The sequence below is a fragment of the Heptranchias perlo genome, chromosome 18 (assembly GCF_035084215.1).
Source record: "Heptranchias perlo isolate sHepPer1 chromosome 18, sHepPer1.hap1, whole genome shotgun sequence".
Classification (NCBI taxonomy): Eukaryota; Metazoa; Chordata; class Chondrichthyes; order Hexanchiformes; family Hexanchidae; genus Heptranchias; species Heptranchias perlo.
Window position 1 is genome coordinate 10129178 of NC_090342.1, and position 16368 is coordinate 10145545.

The following is a 16368-nucleotide window of genomic DNA, read 5'->3' on the forward strand; positions in this document are numbered from 1 at the left end:
ACCTTCCAAGAATGCACCTTCTAAGCATGTCTGCCGCTTACAATAGGGGTTGCATTACCGTTCAGTAAACTACCTCATGTTCTTGCTTCTACTGAAGAAGGTGACAGCTGAAGTTCACTCCTCAGTCATGTCTTTTCCTCTTCTAAATATACATGAGGAAGCAGAAGCACCAGTTCTGTTGGCGCATGCTGTGCAGCGCCATCACCCCTTCCTCCAAAACCCCAGCCCAAAGACGCCCAGAGTAGAGTAGTGGAGAGTGTGCCAGAGGGGAGTGCACTAGGTGACGCACAAGAACTCGAGTGAAGAGCAGTTGCAGGCGACACACTGGGAGGAAGAATTTGCTGACCAGAGTGTCAGGACGTGTTGCCCATTGACTGAATAGCTCGGGGATCCAGATCTTGCGGGCCCTGCTTGTGAAAGAAGGATGTTTGCAGGGTATCGAATATACATGCAGGCACTGGCTGCTGCGTCGCACAATGTGCTGGAGATGGCTGGTCGCGTGGAGGATTCCACTACTTGAATGTGCAGGACCACGCACAGCAGTTCACCGTGAAGCGCTCACGCCAGCTCCAGAGACATCTGCAGCGAGGCCCCCACTACAGGTAGTCTATGCTTTGTGTCTTGGAATGTTCAGCTGCTGTGCAGGCCCAGTGTGCCAGATTGAAGAGGGCCATCTCTTCTGGTCTCAAAAGGCCTGGGCTGCTTTGCACAGAATTTCACTGATCTCATTGATACTATCGGGTAGGCTTTCTGGCAGATCAGTGGCCACGTAGAGGCAGTGCTGAGACAGAATAGAAGAACATTAGTAACAAGAGTAGGCCATTCAGCCCCTCGGGCCTGCTCCGCCATTCAATTAGATCATGGTTGATCTGTACCTCAACTCCATCTTCCGGCCCTTGCTTCATTTCCCTTGATACCCTTACCTGACAAAAGTCTATCAATCTCAGTCTTGAAAGTTCCAATTGTCCCCCAGCGTCCACTGCCTTTTGGGGGTAGGGAATTCCAAATTTTGACTATCCTTTGTGTGAAAACGTGCTTCCCGACTTCTCTTCTGAATGGCCTGGCTCTAATTTTTAATTATGTCCCCTTGTTCTTGATCCCCCCACCAGAAGAAATAGTGTCTCCGTATCTATCCTACTGAATCTGTTTAACATTTTAAACACTACGATCAGATCACCCCTCAATCTCCTATACTCAAGGGAATGCAAGCTAAGTTTATGCAACCTGTCCTCATAATTTAACCCTCTTAAGCCCTGCAGCAAGGCAGGAATGGACATGCACAGTGGTGCTTCTCAGGATGGTAGGACATGTGGACCCTCCCACCCATCTCCTCCAATGCCTGTGCAAGTGGCCCAAAGGATAAAGGGCCAGGTCGCTCCTGCAGGAGCTCAAGAGATGCATGAGAGAAGGTCACCTCGGTCCCAAGAGGTTCCTACTGGAATGGAGCAGCCAGCTCACACACCTCAATCACTCAGGTAGCAAATAGGAGACACTTGAGGCTAGGGTTGAAGACACCACACATCACACACTGGCACCAAGGGGAAGCACATGGTAAGAAGCACTTAACATGCACACCGTCTGGATTTTCATTTGAAACTGTGGTTGCACGGAATTTGTCGACTGTACAGACATCGCTCTCGACAAGATTCGGAAGTTGTTTTCTTCAGGTGGCATGAATTGTCTACCAAGATGAGGTATGGTCACCTCTGCAGCTAAGTGGAGAAAATGATGAAGGGGTCCGTAGATTATAGTTACCATTGGGTGGGCACACAGCACCCTCTTGTCCAGCCTGACCTGCTTGGCATCCCTTTGTTCGTTCTTATCCACTTCTTCCAAACCCCTCAGATTGGGGGAATTCCTATTGGGAAACCTGTGATGGGATTTTGGGGGGGGGGGGGGGGGTGGGGGCGGTGGTGGCGAAATTACAGCAATGGCACAAATGGTTCAAGAGGACCCGAATGCCAGCAGGAGAAAAAAAACCCACATGAAATGGCAGAAATACACTACATTACAGTGTCCTTTCCGTGACCCTCTCTATATTTAGCCTTGTGTTCTTTTACCACTGCCTAGCAACGCTGGATGCCCATTTCACATCTGATGGCCTGTCCTTCGCAATGGCATGAAATGGTGTGCAGGACATCCCCCGCCCCCAAAAGAATATTTAAATCACTTCTCTGTCTGCACGAGGCAAGTGCTTCTTCCAGCCATTGGGAACGGCAGTGGAAAATGGGATGGCATCATTACCCGCTATCGCCTGCCCAATTACCATCCCAAAAAGGCAGGCCGACTCCAGCAGAAAATCTAGGCCACAGTCGAGCCAACTCCTTTCCTTCAGATGTATTCATTACATAAACTTATTTTACATAGTCCCTAATTCCTCCCAATTGTTTCAGCAGCATTCAGGTCCATCATTCCTGAACTAATGTCGCGGTGTGTTACATTATAATCAAACAGATTGATGTTTAAAGAACCTACCAGCACAGCCTCTGCAGCTAAGTGGAGAAAATTATGAAGGGGTTTGATAGGGTAGGTGTAGAGAAGATGTTTCTACTTGTGGGGGAAGTCCAAAACTAGGAGCCATAAATATAAGAGAGTCAATAATAAATCCAATAGGGAATTCAGGAGAAACTTATTGACCCAGAGAGTGGTTAGAATGTGGAACTCGCTACCACAAGAAGTAGTTGAGGCGAAAGGCATAGATGCATTTAAGGGGAAGCTGGATAAACACATGAGGGAGAAAGGAATAGAAGGATATGCTGATAGGGTGAGATGAAGTAGAGTGAGAGGAGGCTTGTGCAGAGCATAAACGCTGGCAAAGACAAGTTGGGCCGAATGGCCTATTTCTGTGCTTGTGATTCTATGTAAACAGAGTATATAGTGAGACACTGAGCAATGCAGACTAGGAAGGTCATAGGTTTGGTCTCCAACTATGGTTGCAGTGAGGATACAGTTGCTTCAGTGACCCTGCAGTAGGACGTGACCAAAACTTGGCCAGGGTTCTCACTTCTGATTAATATCTGGTAAACACTGGAGAAAGTTTGCTTGTGTGGATAGCAACAACAACAACAACTACTTGCATTTATATAGCGCCTTTGACGCAGTAAGATGTCCCAAGGCGCTTCACAGGAGCGTTATCAGACACAATTTGACACCGAGCCACAGCTTGGTCAAAGAGGTAGGTTTTAAGGAGCGTCTTAAAGGAGGAGAGAGAGGTAGAGGGGCAGAGGGGTTTAGGGAGGGAATTCCAGAGCTCCGGGCCTAGACAGCTGAAGGCACGGCCGCCAACGGTGGGGGCGAAGGAAATTGGGGATGCACAAGCGGCCAGAATTGGAGGAACGCAGAGTTCTCGGAGGGTTGTAGCAGCTGAGGACAGGTCTCAGCTGTTAAGGCTCAGTTACCAAATGACACTGTCCAAACCCACCATAAGTTATAATCATCTGGACTGCACTGCCTTGAAGGGTGGTGGAAGCAGATTCAAAAGTAAACTTTAAAAAGGGAATTGAACAAATACTTGAAAAGGACAAATCTGTAGGGCTGTGGGGAAAGAGCAGGGGAGTGGGACCAATTGGATATCTCTTTCAAATGGTCGGTACAGACACGATGGGCCGAACGGCCTCCTTCTCTGCTATATCATTCTATGATTCTATAAGGAATTTGAAGAGGTCAGGAAAAATCTACGAGTATTTAATAAACATCACGGTTAGAGAAACCAGTGCCCTTGTGGAAGAAGAAATAGATCACCCATATCATATTTGCATTAATAATTCAAAAACCATTAATTCTCCTTAGTCCACTCTCTGAAAGATATGAATTATGCTAATAAGATTAACACCAAGTAAATTAGGCAAACCAAATAATATTCTTTTCCCAATGCATCAAAACAAAGGTTTTTCAAAAACAAGGCTTGAATATTCTATTAGATAACACACCGATTCTTTGCAAATTGCACCTGCAAATTAGGTTAATTACAAAATACTTTCCCGCCAAACCTCACACAGTTTGTTTGCAAAGGCATATGTGTTGAACCAAAGCAGAATAATATTTTAATAAAATATACTTGTCAAGCCTAGTTTTTATATACAAGTCGATTAGACAGACTTCCATTTAAAATTGAAATGCTGCAATAAGTATCAGCAAAACTTAGCTGTGAGTCAGGGGTGGATTAATGGTAAAAGCAAAGATTGGAAGGTTGGAAATCGATCTCAAGTACTGAACATTAATTCAATAGCACTTGTAAAATATGTAATCAACATAATCAGAATGCTGAAGCATGATAAATCAATGTAACCTCCTAGCAACAGTCAAAAGACAACTTGGATTTATACATTACCTTCTTGCATCTCAGAAATAAGGCAACTCACTTCACATGCAATGAATTACTTTGTGGCTGCACTTAAATTAGACAGAAGTGCTGGTTTTATGTTAAAACTGCAGTGCGAGTCTGGAGCGAGGGCTTAGCCTGACTTCGGAACAAAGCACAATGGAGCTCTTTGGAGGAGGGAATCTCACACTGCTTCACTCCAGAATGGTTGGGCTCTCACTCCGGATTTGCACTAAGCATGGTGATTTTGTGGTAGAATCATGCAGCACAGAAGGAGGCCATTTGGCCCTTCGTGCCTGTGCCGGCCCTTTGAAAGAGCCGTCCAATTAGTCCCATTTCTCTGCTCTTTCCCCATTGCCCTGCAAAATTTCCACTTCAAGTATTTATCCAATTCCCTTTTGAAATTATTATTGAATCTGTTTCCACCGTCCTTTCAGGCCGTGCATTCCAGATCGTAACAACCTGCTGCATTAAAAAATGATTTCTTCATGTCGCCTCTGGCTCTTTTACCAATGACCTAAGATCCATGTCCTCTGGTTACCGACCCTTCTGCCGCTGGAAACAATTTCAAAACCCTTCATGATTTTGAACAACTCCATCAAATCTCCCCTTAACCTTTTCCGCTCTAAGGAGAGTGACCCCAGATTCTCTACTCTCTCCACGTAACTGAGGTTATCTCTGGTACCATTCTAGCAAATCTCCTCTGCACCCTCTGAGGCCTTGGCATCCTTAGTGTAGAGCTCGCCTTCAAAGCAGTACCTACATTGTAGCTGCAGTGAGTGGGCCTGCAGTTTATTTAATGATGTGCGATTGAGTGTACTGCGCGCCGACTGGAAGCCTAGCAACACTCCACAGGAGAGGTGCACGTTAGACGTCATCACTGGGCATCGCTCCACGAAAGGGTTAAAAGCCGGTGGATTAGGTCATTGGTTGCACGAGTCAATGATTGCACTGGTTGTCCTAAATATATGAATGAGTGGAAGTAGTACACTGGTCAACTAGCAACGCAAATTAGCACTTCAATAAAGTACACTACTGCTAATGCTATAATGGTTTTTACTTCCCACTTTCTTCTATTTGCAGGTCAATTGTTCCCATGTGTCTTTTCCTGACCAAGGTCTTTTGCCTGTCTGAATTATAAGCTGCTTTAGAACCAACCACTAATGGCCATCAACGTGAAGTGCAGTTCAAGTGGGCAAAGTCACGTGTCGGTATGTCCCCTTCACTAACCTTGTGGCCGATCCATCTAGCACAGCGAGAATGGAAGACTCACTGAAGGGCAATTAAATGTTCGACTACTAGATTTTCGAGGCAGCTGGGTTACCAGCATTCTCCTTACCGTGTACAGCTCATTGAGGACCTTCATTAAATCCTCGTGCAGCTGGAACCCGATCTCTTTGCTCTGCAATGAAGAAAAACACATTTTTCACTCAGATTGCTGAATATGGAGAGATCACTTCAGGTTAAAAAAAAATCTAAATCTGAACGTTAACATCTGCTAGTCCACCAATGCAAATGAAGACCAAATAAATGTAAAACACTTCAATAAAAAACGTTTTAACATAGAAAGGAGCTAAAATCAGAAAATATGATGTAATCGTATATTAGAATGGGTTTCATTGACACAAACACACTACAAAATGATTCAAATTTATCAGGCCAATATAAATCATTACTATACACTCAACACTGCTGAAAAAAGATAATTTGTCAATACTCTTACTATTTCGATGAAAATACTGTATTTCCAATAGTTTGCAATTACTAAAGCTAAGGGACACTGACAACTCAAGCATATAAAAAATGTCCTTTACTCTAACCAATTGGAAGCATTCTATTCAATTAGAAATTTATTTGCTTATTAAAGGGCATCATTTACATAAAGATGTATCCTCACCAAAGGAACTGCAGCGGTTCAAGAAGGCGGCCCACCACTGCCTCCTCAAGGGGCAACTAGAGATGGGCAATAAATGCCGACCTTGCCAGCGATGCCCACATCCCGAGAACGAATACAAAAAAAAAGCAGGTATACTCGCAAAACTTCCACCCGCAGGAGATGTTTACAGGATTATGGAAGAATAGATATTACAGCAAAGAAGGAAGCCATTCGTGCACCGTGTCACTGCTCACTCCACATTGGACCGGTCTGCTCTCATCCCACTTCCCCATAGTTGCACAATGTTCATAGAGGCGATTGTGTAAGCAATTCAAAAAGGCAGTCAGAATTGATAAGGGAATACAAGTAGAAATACAAGCAGCATTGTGTAATAAAGGAGCATGGTGTTTAAAATAAGCGGCACAATTGGATAGTGAAAGATCCCATGGCACTATTTCGAAGAAGAGCAGGGGAGTTCTCCCCGGTGCCCTGGCCAATATTTATCCCTCAACCAACATCACTGAAACAGATTATCTGGTCGTTATCATATTGCTGCTCGTGGGATCTTGCTGTGCACAAACTGGCTGCCGCGTTTCGTACATTACAACAGTGACTACACAAGTACTTCATTGGCTATAAAGCGCTTTGGGACGCCATGAAAGGCGCCGTATAAATGCAAATCTTTCTATTAAAGGAGTAAATTCCCAAGGATATTCCGGCAATGGAAAGTCGCATGCTCACTGCCATTCCCCTCTATCTTTTTAGGGAAAGATAAATAAGTATCTGAAGTAGAGGAAGATCCAGGACAATGGGGAGAGGACAGGGCAGTGGGATTCGTTTTGAATTGCTGACACAGATATGATGGGCTGACTGGCCTCCTTCTTTGCTGTAAACTTCTATGGTTCTATGATTTTTCACTATGTGCTGAGGACAAGCAAGGTTCCTTACTGCTGGTGCGCCCTTGGAAAACTACCCCAAGCACATGGTGCATAGATAAGTTAAAACTTTATTTTATACCTGGCAAACTGGGAGATTCTGTGAGAGAAGATACAGTTATGATTTTTAGGTGTCTTGCTTAGAATACATTTCACTACTGTTTAAAGATTTATCCTGATACCAGAAAGTATTAATACAACAACTTGCATTTATATAGCACCTTTAACCTAATAAAACATCCCAAGGCGCTTCACAGGAGCGTAATCAAACAAAATTTGATACCGAGCCACATAAGGAGATATTAGGACAGGTGACCAAAAGCTTGGTCAAAGAGGTAGGTTTTAATGAGCGTCTTAAAAGGAGAGGTAGAGAGGTTTAGGGAGGGAATTCCAGAGCTTAGGGCCCAGGCAGCTGAAGGCACGGCAACAGTTGGGGATCACCCAAACCAAAATCCCTGGGAACACATACTGCACAAGACGACTAGAGGCAAGAGCTCGGCCCCCAAGGAAACAGGCAGCGCCATGGGGCCCACTCACATCACCATGAGGAGATAAAGCTAGAGCAGCTTACAACAGAGAACAGTGAGAAAAAATATTTTGAGATGATTTTGCTCCTTACAGACTTTAAATAGATGCACAGACTGTGCCATATTTGAAAATAACCCAATGTCTGATGAAGGGAACTACTTGTAATGTTTGGTTAAAATCTAGTAAAGTATTAAATTATTGGACCTGACTTGGATGTGCAATGGGTTAAATTGCAGACTAAAAACTTACTTACACCTTTATGGAATTGAATGGAATGGTCACCTTAAGCAATACCTGATCTGAACAATCTTCTTCCTTTCACATATTATACCAAGATGGGGGGGGGATTAAGAAAATATTTCCTTACACAACAATATAAAGGCACCAAACAATATAGTATCAAGTGTTGACTGTATGTGGATTATTTTGTTAAGGGACTTACTGGTCCACTAGGTTAGCAGACATTCCTTTCACCTCCAGGCACATGTCCAGCCCAGACTGATGGGAAGTCTAAATCTACTGGCTGTAAGGTTCCTTTGTGAAATAAGTTTGGACAGTCTCAACCTAGTTCCCAGTTGCAGATACTGCCCGACACAAATTCTTCTCTCACTCAGAGGTCTGAAGGGTAACTGACGTATGAAAAGAAAAATGTTCACAGCATTGCAGTTTGGTGCTCTTCGAAAGTTGGAGTTTAAGGTACAAGGTGGGCATGAGGTATCTTTACTCTGTATCTAGCCTGGAAGTACCTGATACATACATTGGTTGTTCAGAATAGATATACGTTCTGTTCCCAGCATTCACATCCTTCACCTTGATTACATTACAACTGGTCCATGCCAGTGTTTAGGCTCCACACGAGCCTCCTCCCACCCCTCTTCATCTAACCCCATCAGCATATCCTTCTATTCCTTGCTCCCTTATGTGTTTATCTAGCTTCCCCTTAAATGCATCGATGCTATTCGCCTCAACTACTCCTTGTGGTAGCGAGTTCCACATTCTAACCACTCTCTGGGTAAAGAAGTTTCTCCTGAATTCTTTATTAGTGACCATCTTATATTTATGACTTGTAGTTCTGGTCTCCCCCACGAGTAGAAACATCTTCTCCACGTCTATCCTATCAACCCCCTTCAAAATCTTAAAGACTACAAAGATTTACCAACATTTGTTTAAAGTACATAGGAACACAGGAATGGGATTGAATATTGGAGTATAAAAGTCACCTTGTACTCAAACAAAAACAGAAAATGCTGGCAATGCACAGCAGGTCAGTTGGCATTTGTAAAGAGAAGAAACAGGTTATGGTGTTTCAGGTGAAGTGATCCTACATCAGAAGGTCCAAAACATGGCAACCTGTCTTTCCCCTCTTTATTTGACTGGTGCACATTCTGCCAGTTTCAGCTGTTTTACAAGCAGACTTTGTCAGAACAATTCGGCAGGCGTGTTCTTTGACTCTTCGGCAGGCTCTTCACATCCTGCTTTTCAGAAACGGAAGAGGTGCCACCACTTAAGTAGGGTGTGAAAATAGCAGAGCAATCTGCTGCCTGAATGGCCTAGTTCTGCCAACAGATTATTGCTCAGTTCTCCATCAGGGTTTATGATTTCCCATTCTGTCTTTCTTGAAATAGGTATCCAGACGCTGTAATGGGGTCACTTTTCTAACGGCTTACGTCAACGCAGCTTTTACAAAAGGTATTTTTGAATCCTCCATTAAGTTTCCCCACACTTATCCCCCACACCATTGGCAGCCATGGCTTCAGCTGCCTAGGCCCTAAGCTTTGGGACTCTCCTCCCCCCCCCCCCCCCCTAAACCTCTCTCTCCTCCTTTAAGACACTCCTTAAAACCTACCTCTTTGAACAAGCTTTTGGACATCTTTCTTAATATCTCCTTTGTGGCTCGGTGTCAAATTTTGTTTGCTAATGTTCCTGTGAAGCCCCTTGGGACGTTTTACAATGTTAAAAGTGCTATTTTAAATGCAAGTTGTTGTTATCACTTGTGAACTCTCTTTAGCTGCGGTTAGGATACGAGTGCAAATGGGGCTGCAGACTTTGTCGTGGTCACTATCGACAACAACGTGCATTTACACAGCGCCTTTAGAGGAGAGAGAGGTAGAGAGGTTTAAGGAGGGAACTCCAGAGCTTAGGGCCCGAGGCAGCTGAAGGCATGGCCGCCAATGGTGGAGCTATTAAAATCGGGGATGTGCAAGAGGCTAGAATTGGAGCAGCACAGAGATCTCGGAGGGTTGTAGGGCAGGGGAAGGTTACAGAGATAGGGAGGGGAGAGGCCATGGAGGGATTTGAAACAAGAATGAAAATATTAAAATCGAGGTGTTCCCAGACCAGGAGCCAATGTAGGTCAGCGAGCACAGGGATGATGGTTGAACGGGACTTAGTGCGAGTTAGGAGACGGGCAGCAGCGTTTAGGATAAGCTCAAGTTTATGGAGGGTGGAAGATGGGAGGCCGGCCAGGAGAGCATTGGAATAGTCAAGTCTGGAGGTAACAAAGGCATGGATGAGGGTTTCAGCTGCAGATGAATTGAGGCCGGGGCGGAGACGGGCGATTTTATGGAGGTGGAAGTAGGTGTTCTTTGTGAAGGAGAGGATATATGGTCGGAATCAATGGCATTCTCTGACTGACCAACAGGGCCCACGTACCTGGCTGAATTTTCCTTCTTCCCAGGAATTATAGGCCAGTTTGCCTTGTGATTGTGTGAATTTTAAAAATGAGAGCTCACAGAATTAAAAGCTAATTAGCTGGTTAGGCTGAGAGCTCGTTTTGCAGCAGACGGTTATGATTAATGGCAAAGGCTCTATCTGGGACAAAGTAACCAGGGGAGTTCTGCATGAACCTTGATGTTCACATTATTCACAATTGATATGTAGGAGCATACTTCTGCTAATAATGCTAGACTGTTTGGAGATGACACCAAGTTATGTAGCCAGGTAATGGGAATAAAGGCTGATAGCATTCAAGGGGGTTTGAACTAATTAAGCATATTTTGCAGAACTTTTCCTTAAGAGATTATAAAACCTGGAAAATGGCCCAGGAAAGCAAGGAAGAACTTGCATTTAATTAGCATGTTCTCAAGACATCATAAACAGCTTCACACCCAATGAATTATTTTTGTTGAAGTGTGGTCACAGTTATCTATGCAATCGCAGCAGCCAATTTGTACACAGCAAGGTCCTCAAACAGCAATGAGATAAATGACCAGTTAATCTGTTTTAGTGAATTTGGTTGAGGGATAAATATTTGCCAAGGCACCAGGGAGAACTCCCCATCTCTTCTTCAAATAATGACGTGGTATCTTTTACGTCCACCTGAACAGGCAGACGGGGCCTCGGTTTAATGTCTCATCCAAAAGACGGCATCTCTGACAGCACAGCACTCCCTCAGTACTGCACTGAAGACAACATAATATAACAAAGTGCATTTGGACAGTGGAAACAAAAGACTGAATGGCCTTGTTTAATTCTTTCTTGCATCCACAGCAAGTGTGTCTACCCAACATGAGAATTGGATAATCATTCCCAATGAAGGCGTGCATGTTTGAATGCTGAGTTAGGTTTAGGGCTCTAATTTACAGCCTCTGTGGTTAGGATTCTACTACTAAAACTGCCGGGGAAGTCTTATCCCAATAATCATTTTAAAACAGATATTCCACAGGCATCGTCCATAGCACCACTACTTTATATGGATTTTTAACAATTGCTTCAGGTTGTTCTACAGTAAATCAGTATAACCCTTACGGTCTTTAAGACATTGATCGGGTTTGATAGGGTAGACGTGGAGAAAATGTTTCCACTTGTGGGGGTGTCCAAAACGAGAGGTCGTAAATATAAAATAGTCGCTAATAAATCCAATGGGGAGTTGAGGAGAAACCTCTTTACCCAGACAGTGGTAAGAATGTGGAATGCACTACCACAAGGGGGTAGTTGAGGCAAATACCACAGATGCAGTTAAGGGGAAGCTAGATAAGCACACGAGGGAGAAAGGAACAGAAGGATATCCTGATAGGGTTAGATGAAGTTGAGAAGGAGGAGGCTCGTGTGCAGCACAGAACAATTGGGCCAAATGGCCTGTTTCGGTTCTGTAGTTTCGATATAACTCTTCTCACCATCAATTGACCAGTTACCATAAATACGGCATGGAACAAAACAACACTTCAACTCTCTCCATTTGTTCCCCCACGCCGCACCCCCCCAACAATTTCTCCTTCCTCCCTTTTAGGTTTCTCCCCAAGGCCACTTACTATTCTTCCAATAATACCCCAGTCAGCTGCCAGGATATGGAAAAGACTGACCAGAGCTGAACTATTCTCCAGTTTTTGCATTCTATATGTGGACATTATTGATCTCAGCTCTCCGCCATTTCAGGGTGGCTCAACTGAGATGAGGTACTCAACTGTGCCTCACCTCAGTCGAACTCGGACCAGGGATAGCAAGCTTTCTGTCAGAGTGAGTCCGCAACTCTTTACTACATTACATTGGCTCATCAACGTTCTTCCCATTTGTAAGGCCCTTCTCTTTTTCAGATTTATAAAGAAACTTTAGTAAGAAAACCCTGAGATTTGGATAGACCACACTTGGGAGTATTACATGCAGTTCTGGTCTCCAGACTACAAAAAGGTTATTGAAGCACCAGAGAAAGTGCAGAAAAGATTTACAATTGAGAGGATGCAACTATCAGGAAAGATTGAGCAGACTGGGGCTCTTTCCTCTGGAAGAGAGAAGACTATGATGAGACCTGGTAGAGGTCTTTAAAATGATCAATGGGTTCCAGTTGTGGCTGAGTCCAGAACAAGGAGGCAAAAATATAAGATAGCCACTAATAGATCAAATAAAGAATTTAGGAGGACTTTCTTTACACAGAGAGTGGTGAGAATGTGGAACTCACTGCCACATGGAGCGGTTGAAGCAGATAGCATTGATACATTTATGAGAGAAGGGTACTGGAGGGATATGGGGGCAGGATGGGAAGAGGCTTGTGTGGAGTATAAACTCAGGCATAGACCAGTTGGGCCAAATGGCCTGTTGCATTGCTGGAGATTCTATGCAATCTTGAGAGGTAGAAAGTTGTCTTTTAAAACCACTTTGGGACTGCTGGTTACCAGTTGCCTAATGAAGCAGCTGGATTGTGGGTCTGATCCTCTACAGAATGTGCACTGAAGTGACACATTTACTATTTTTATATTTCAATGTCAAGTCACATGACAACCAGATGCTCACCTGGGACCATAAGGGTTGATTTTAAAACCACCATTTCTCTATTCTTTCACTTTTAGGTAGATAGCTTTCGAAATAGCTCAGTGTTCATTTATCTTTTATGACCCCATTACATTCATAATATACTTTAGGGCTAATGCTGCAATCTTGGATTCCCAGCGTGGAGCCTTTTTCAGAGGGAGTGCGGGATGAAGAATCAGGGCCACAGTCTCCAACCTGCGCTCTCTTTGAACATCTCTGCTTGGAATGTTATGTTTGTCGAATTATTCTTTGTATGCTTTGTTGAGAAGTGACGGTAAAAACGGATCTAAAACCATTAGATTAAATAACGGGACACAATGGAGGCTCAGCTCTTCCCCAGCATGTTTGCTAACCCTGGTCCAGTGGCTGGAGCAATGCTTCTTGCAGGAATCTCTCTGCAGGGGGGCTATCAAAACCACCCGAGGGGTGATCTGATCGAGGTGTTTAAAAAGGACTTGATAGGGTAGATCCGGAGAAACTATTTCCTCCGGTGGGGGAAATCAAGAACGAGGGGACATTAATCTTAAAATTAGAGCTAGGCCATTTAGGAGGGAAATCTGGAAGCACTTTTTTCACACAAAGGCTAGTAGAAATCTGGATGTGGATGCTAGGACAATTGGAGCTTTCAAGACCGAGATGGATAGATTTTTGCTAGGCAAGGGTATCGAGGCATATGGAGCTACAGCAGATAAATTAAGTTGTGGTACAGATCAGCCATGATCTAATTGAATGGTGGAGCAGGATCGAGGGGCTGAATGGCCTGCTCCTGTTCCTAATGTTTCTGTGGTCAACCTGCAATGAGGAGTGCTGGAGTGGTCCCACTCCTGGTCACGGCTTTCGATAGCAACTAGGGAATTCGAACACATTAACAGCTCATGCAGAGATTTAGCCAGAAACGTGCTCTGTGGTAAAGGGACAAAGTGAAGGATCATGAGAGTAGAGGGGCAATTTAGTTACTTCTCTTCTACGTTCTATCTTTGTTCTTACCATCTGCATTTGCACCAATCATATTTGTTCGGCAGACACCCAAATACGAACAAAATTCAGAATTGCAGCCTTCAGTTTGGATAGAAATGTGGGAGGAGCTACTTCCGCCTAAACCAACCACAGCCCGTACTCCCTAATGAATGCAAATTGCTGAAAAGCAGTGCTGTAAAATAAAAGTTGTTTTCTGGCTGTAAAAACTACTTTTTAAACAAAAAAACTCAGACTGCTCCCCCTGTTCAGAGCGATACATTGCCCAAAAGGTTCCCAAGCTTCAGTAAAACTGCAGTTATTCTGTGCTGCCAGCTTGCCTGCACAAATGTATTTTTTAAAAAATGCACCAATGAATATTAATTTGTCACTTGTGGACTCAAATTTTTCTTCGGGTCGCAGTGGGAATGACTTATATATAGTGATCCATCAAACTTTGATCATACAAAGCAAGCTGCTACCCCCCGCGGCTCATCACTAATTCAGAGCCCTCCTTCGTGTACAAGGCAGGGACATCGCTCCCTCCCCCACCCGCCCCAGACACCTACCTCCATAATATCAGCGCAACAGGCCTGCGTCGACTGCAGGTGCAGGCCCAGCTCCGCCCCCCACTTTCGCCCTGAAATCCTGTGGAAAGGTGAAGGGGGCAGAACAAGGTCTCCGCCCCCTCCTTCCAGGCCGTAGCGTCCAGGGAAATTGGGCAGGTCCCCGCGGCAAAGATTAGGAAAACCGGCCCCCTAAACGTCTACCGGTGACCGGAGCCCTGCGCACACAGGTAACCACTGGGGCGCAAGATGGGGGTTGCCAACCCTCCAGGATTGACCAGGAGTCTCCAGGGATTAAAGATGAATCTCCTGGACACTGCTGCGAGCAAACACCCAGGAGAAAAATCATAGGGGGCATTAAGAAAAAAAAGAGTTTTTTTAAAAAAACATTTTCTTTGAACACTTTCGTTTATTAGTTACGAAAATATTGGAGATGGCAACAAAGGCTGTTTGACTGGTGAGGGTAGTTGGAGGCCAGAGGTCATGCAATGAAACCTCCAGGAATATGTCCAACCAGAGTTGACAACCCTAGCACAAGAGCTCTTTCCCTGTGGGCCGAGAGCCTTTTGCAGCCGACGGTATAGCTGAAGTCTTGCTGGCAAATGCCTTTGCGCCCTGCAGCTGCCAGTCTCAGATCGGTAGAGCAGTGTAACTTAAAAAGCAAATGCCTTGGTTACTTAAAGCTGACTATTAAGGCTGTCCAGCACTGTAACAACTTCAAACCAGCGTAGCAGAATGGAAGGGTTAAACATTGTAAATATAAAATAGCTAATGAAAATACTTGAATGCAACGTGGACCATCTTTCAGGGAGATTTAAAGAACTTATTAAAATCAATAACCCGTAACAAAATAAGCAACTCCAGTGAAAACTGGAATCAAAAATCAGCTTTATGAGCTACGAGAGACGGATTGGAACATTTACTAAACTGAATTTAAAAGAATGGTTCGTATTTCTGGCCTGCTCATTTTCAATCATAATCTAATTACATGCTTCGAAGATTGTATTGTCAAGAGATTCAGACTGACCAAGATTAGATAAATTTTGCTCACTCGGGATTTTTGCTGCAATTCTTAAGGTCAGTTTGGAATTTTTAAAAAAAAAGTGAAATCCCGACTTCCACCCTCTGTAAATTTGAGCTCATGCAAAACTCTGCTGCCCAGATCCTAACTCGCACCAAGTCCCATTCACCCGTTGCCCCTGTGCTCGCTGACCTACACTGGCTTCCAGTCTGGCAATGTCTCGATTTTAAAATTCGCATTCTTGTTTTCAAATCTCTCCATGGCCTCGCCCCTCCCAATCTCTGTAACCTCCTCCAGCCCTACAACAGTCCGAGATCTCTGTTCCTCCAACTTTGGCCTCTTGTTCGTCCCTGAATCTTATTGCTCCACCATTGGCGGTCGTGCCTTCAGCTGCCTAGGCCCTAAATTCTGGAATTCCCTCCCTCTCCGCCTCTCTCTCCCTCCTTTAAGATGCTCCTTAAAACCTACCTCTTTGTCCAAGCTTTTGGTCGCCTGTCCTAATATTATGTGGCACGGTGTCAAATTTTGTCCGATTATGCTCCTGTGAAGTATCTTGGGATGTTTTACTATGTTAAAGGCTCCACAGGCTTGAGGGGCTGAATGGCCTACTCCTGTTCCTATGTAACACCCATCAGGCTCACAGAACATTAAAGTATATGAGTAATTTGAGACAGGACATGGTAAGTGTAGCATCGTTTGGGAGGAACAGGGTGACTTTGGACCTATGGAGTTGTTGTTGGTGTTGTAAGTTTTAAATAACAAATATTAATATTTCTGCTATTTAATTACTCATTTACTGCACATTTGGGAATCTGAGTCAGCCCCTGAGTGAGGTTGTGGATATGACTAAAATGCTGAATGGAGGGTGGCAGGAGAGCGCTTCAGGTTTCGAGAGGAAATGCAGTAACGCTGGAAGACCAAGG

At 44.3% G+C, this 16368-nt stretch overlaps 1 protein-coding gene across 4 annotated transcripts in view; it reads right to left on the reverse strand.

Moving 5' to 3' along the window:
- LOC137334583 (SLIT-ROBO Rho GTPase-activating protein 1) overlaps nucleotides 1–16368 on the reverse strand; it is a 200841-nt gene that overhangs the window by 82942 nt on the left and 101531 nt on the right. For all 4 annotated transcript variants that reach the window (XM_067999367.1, XM_067999366.1, XM_067999365.1 and 1 more), the window contains exon 4: nucleotides 5661–5723. In XM_067999367.1, coding sequence (XP_067855468.1) covers nucleotides 5661–5723 — 63 coding nt within the window. The remainder of the gene's footprint in view (nucleotides 1–5660; nucleotides 5724–16368) is intronic.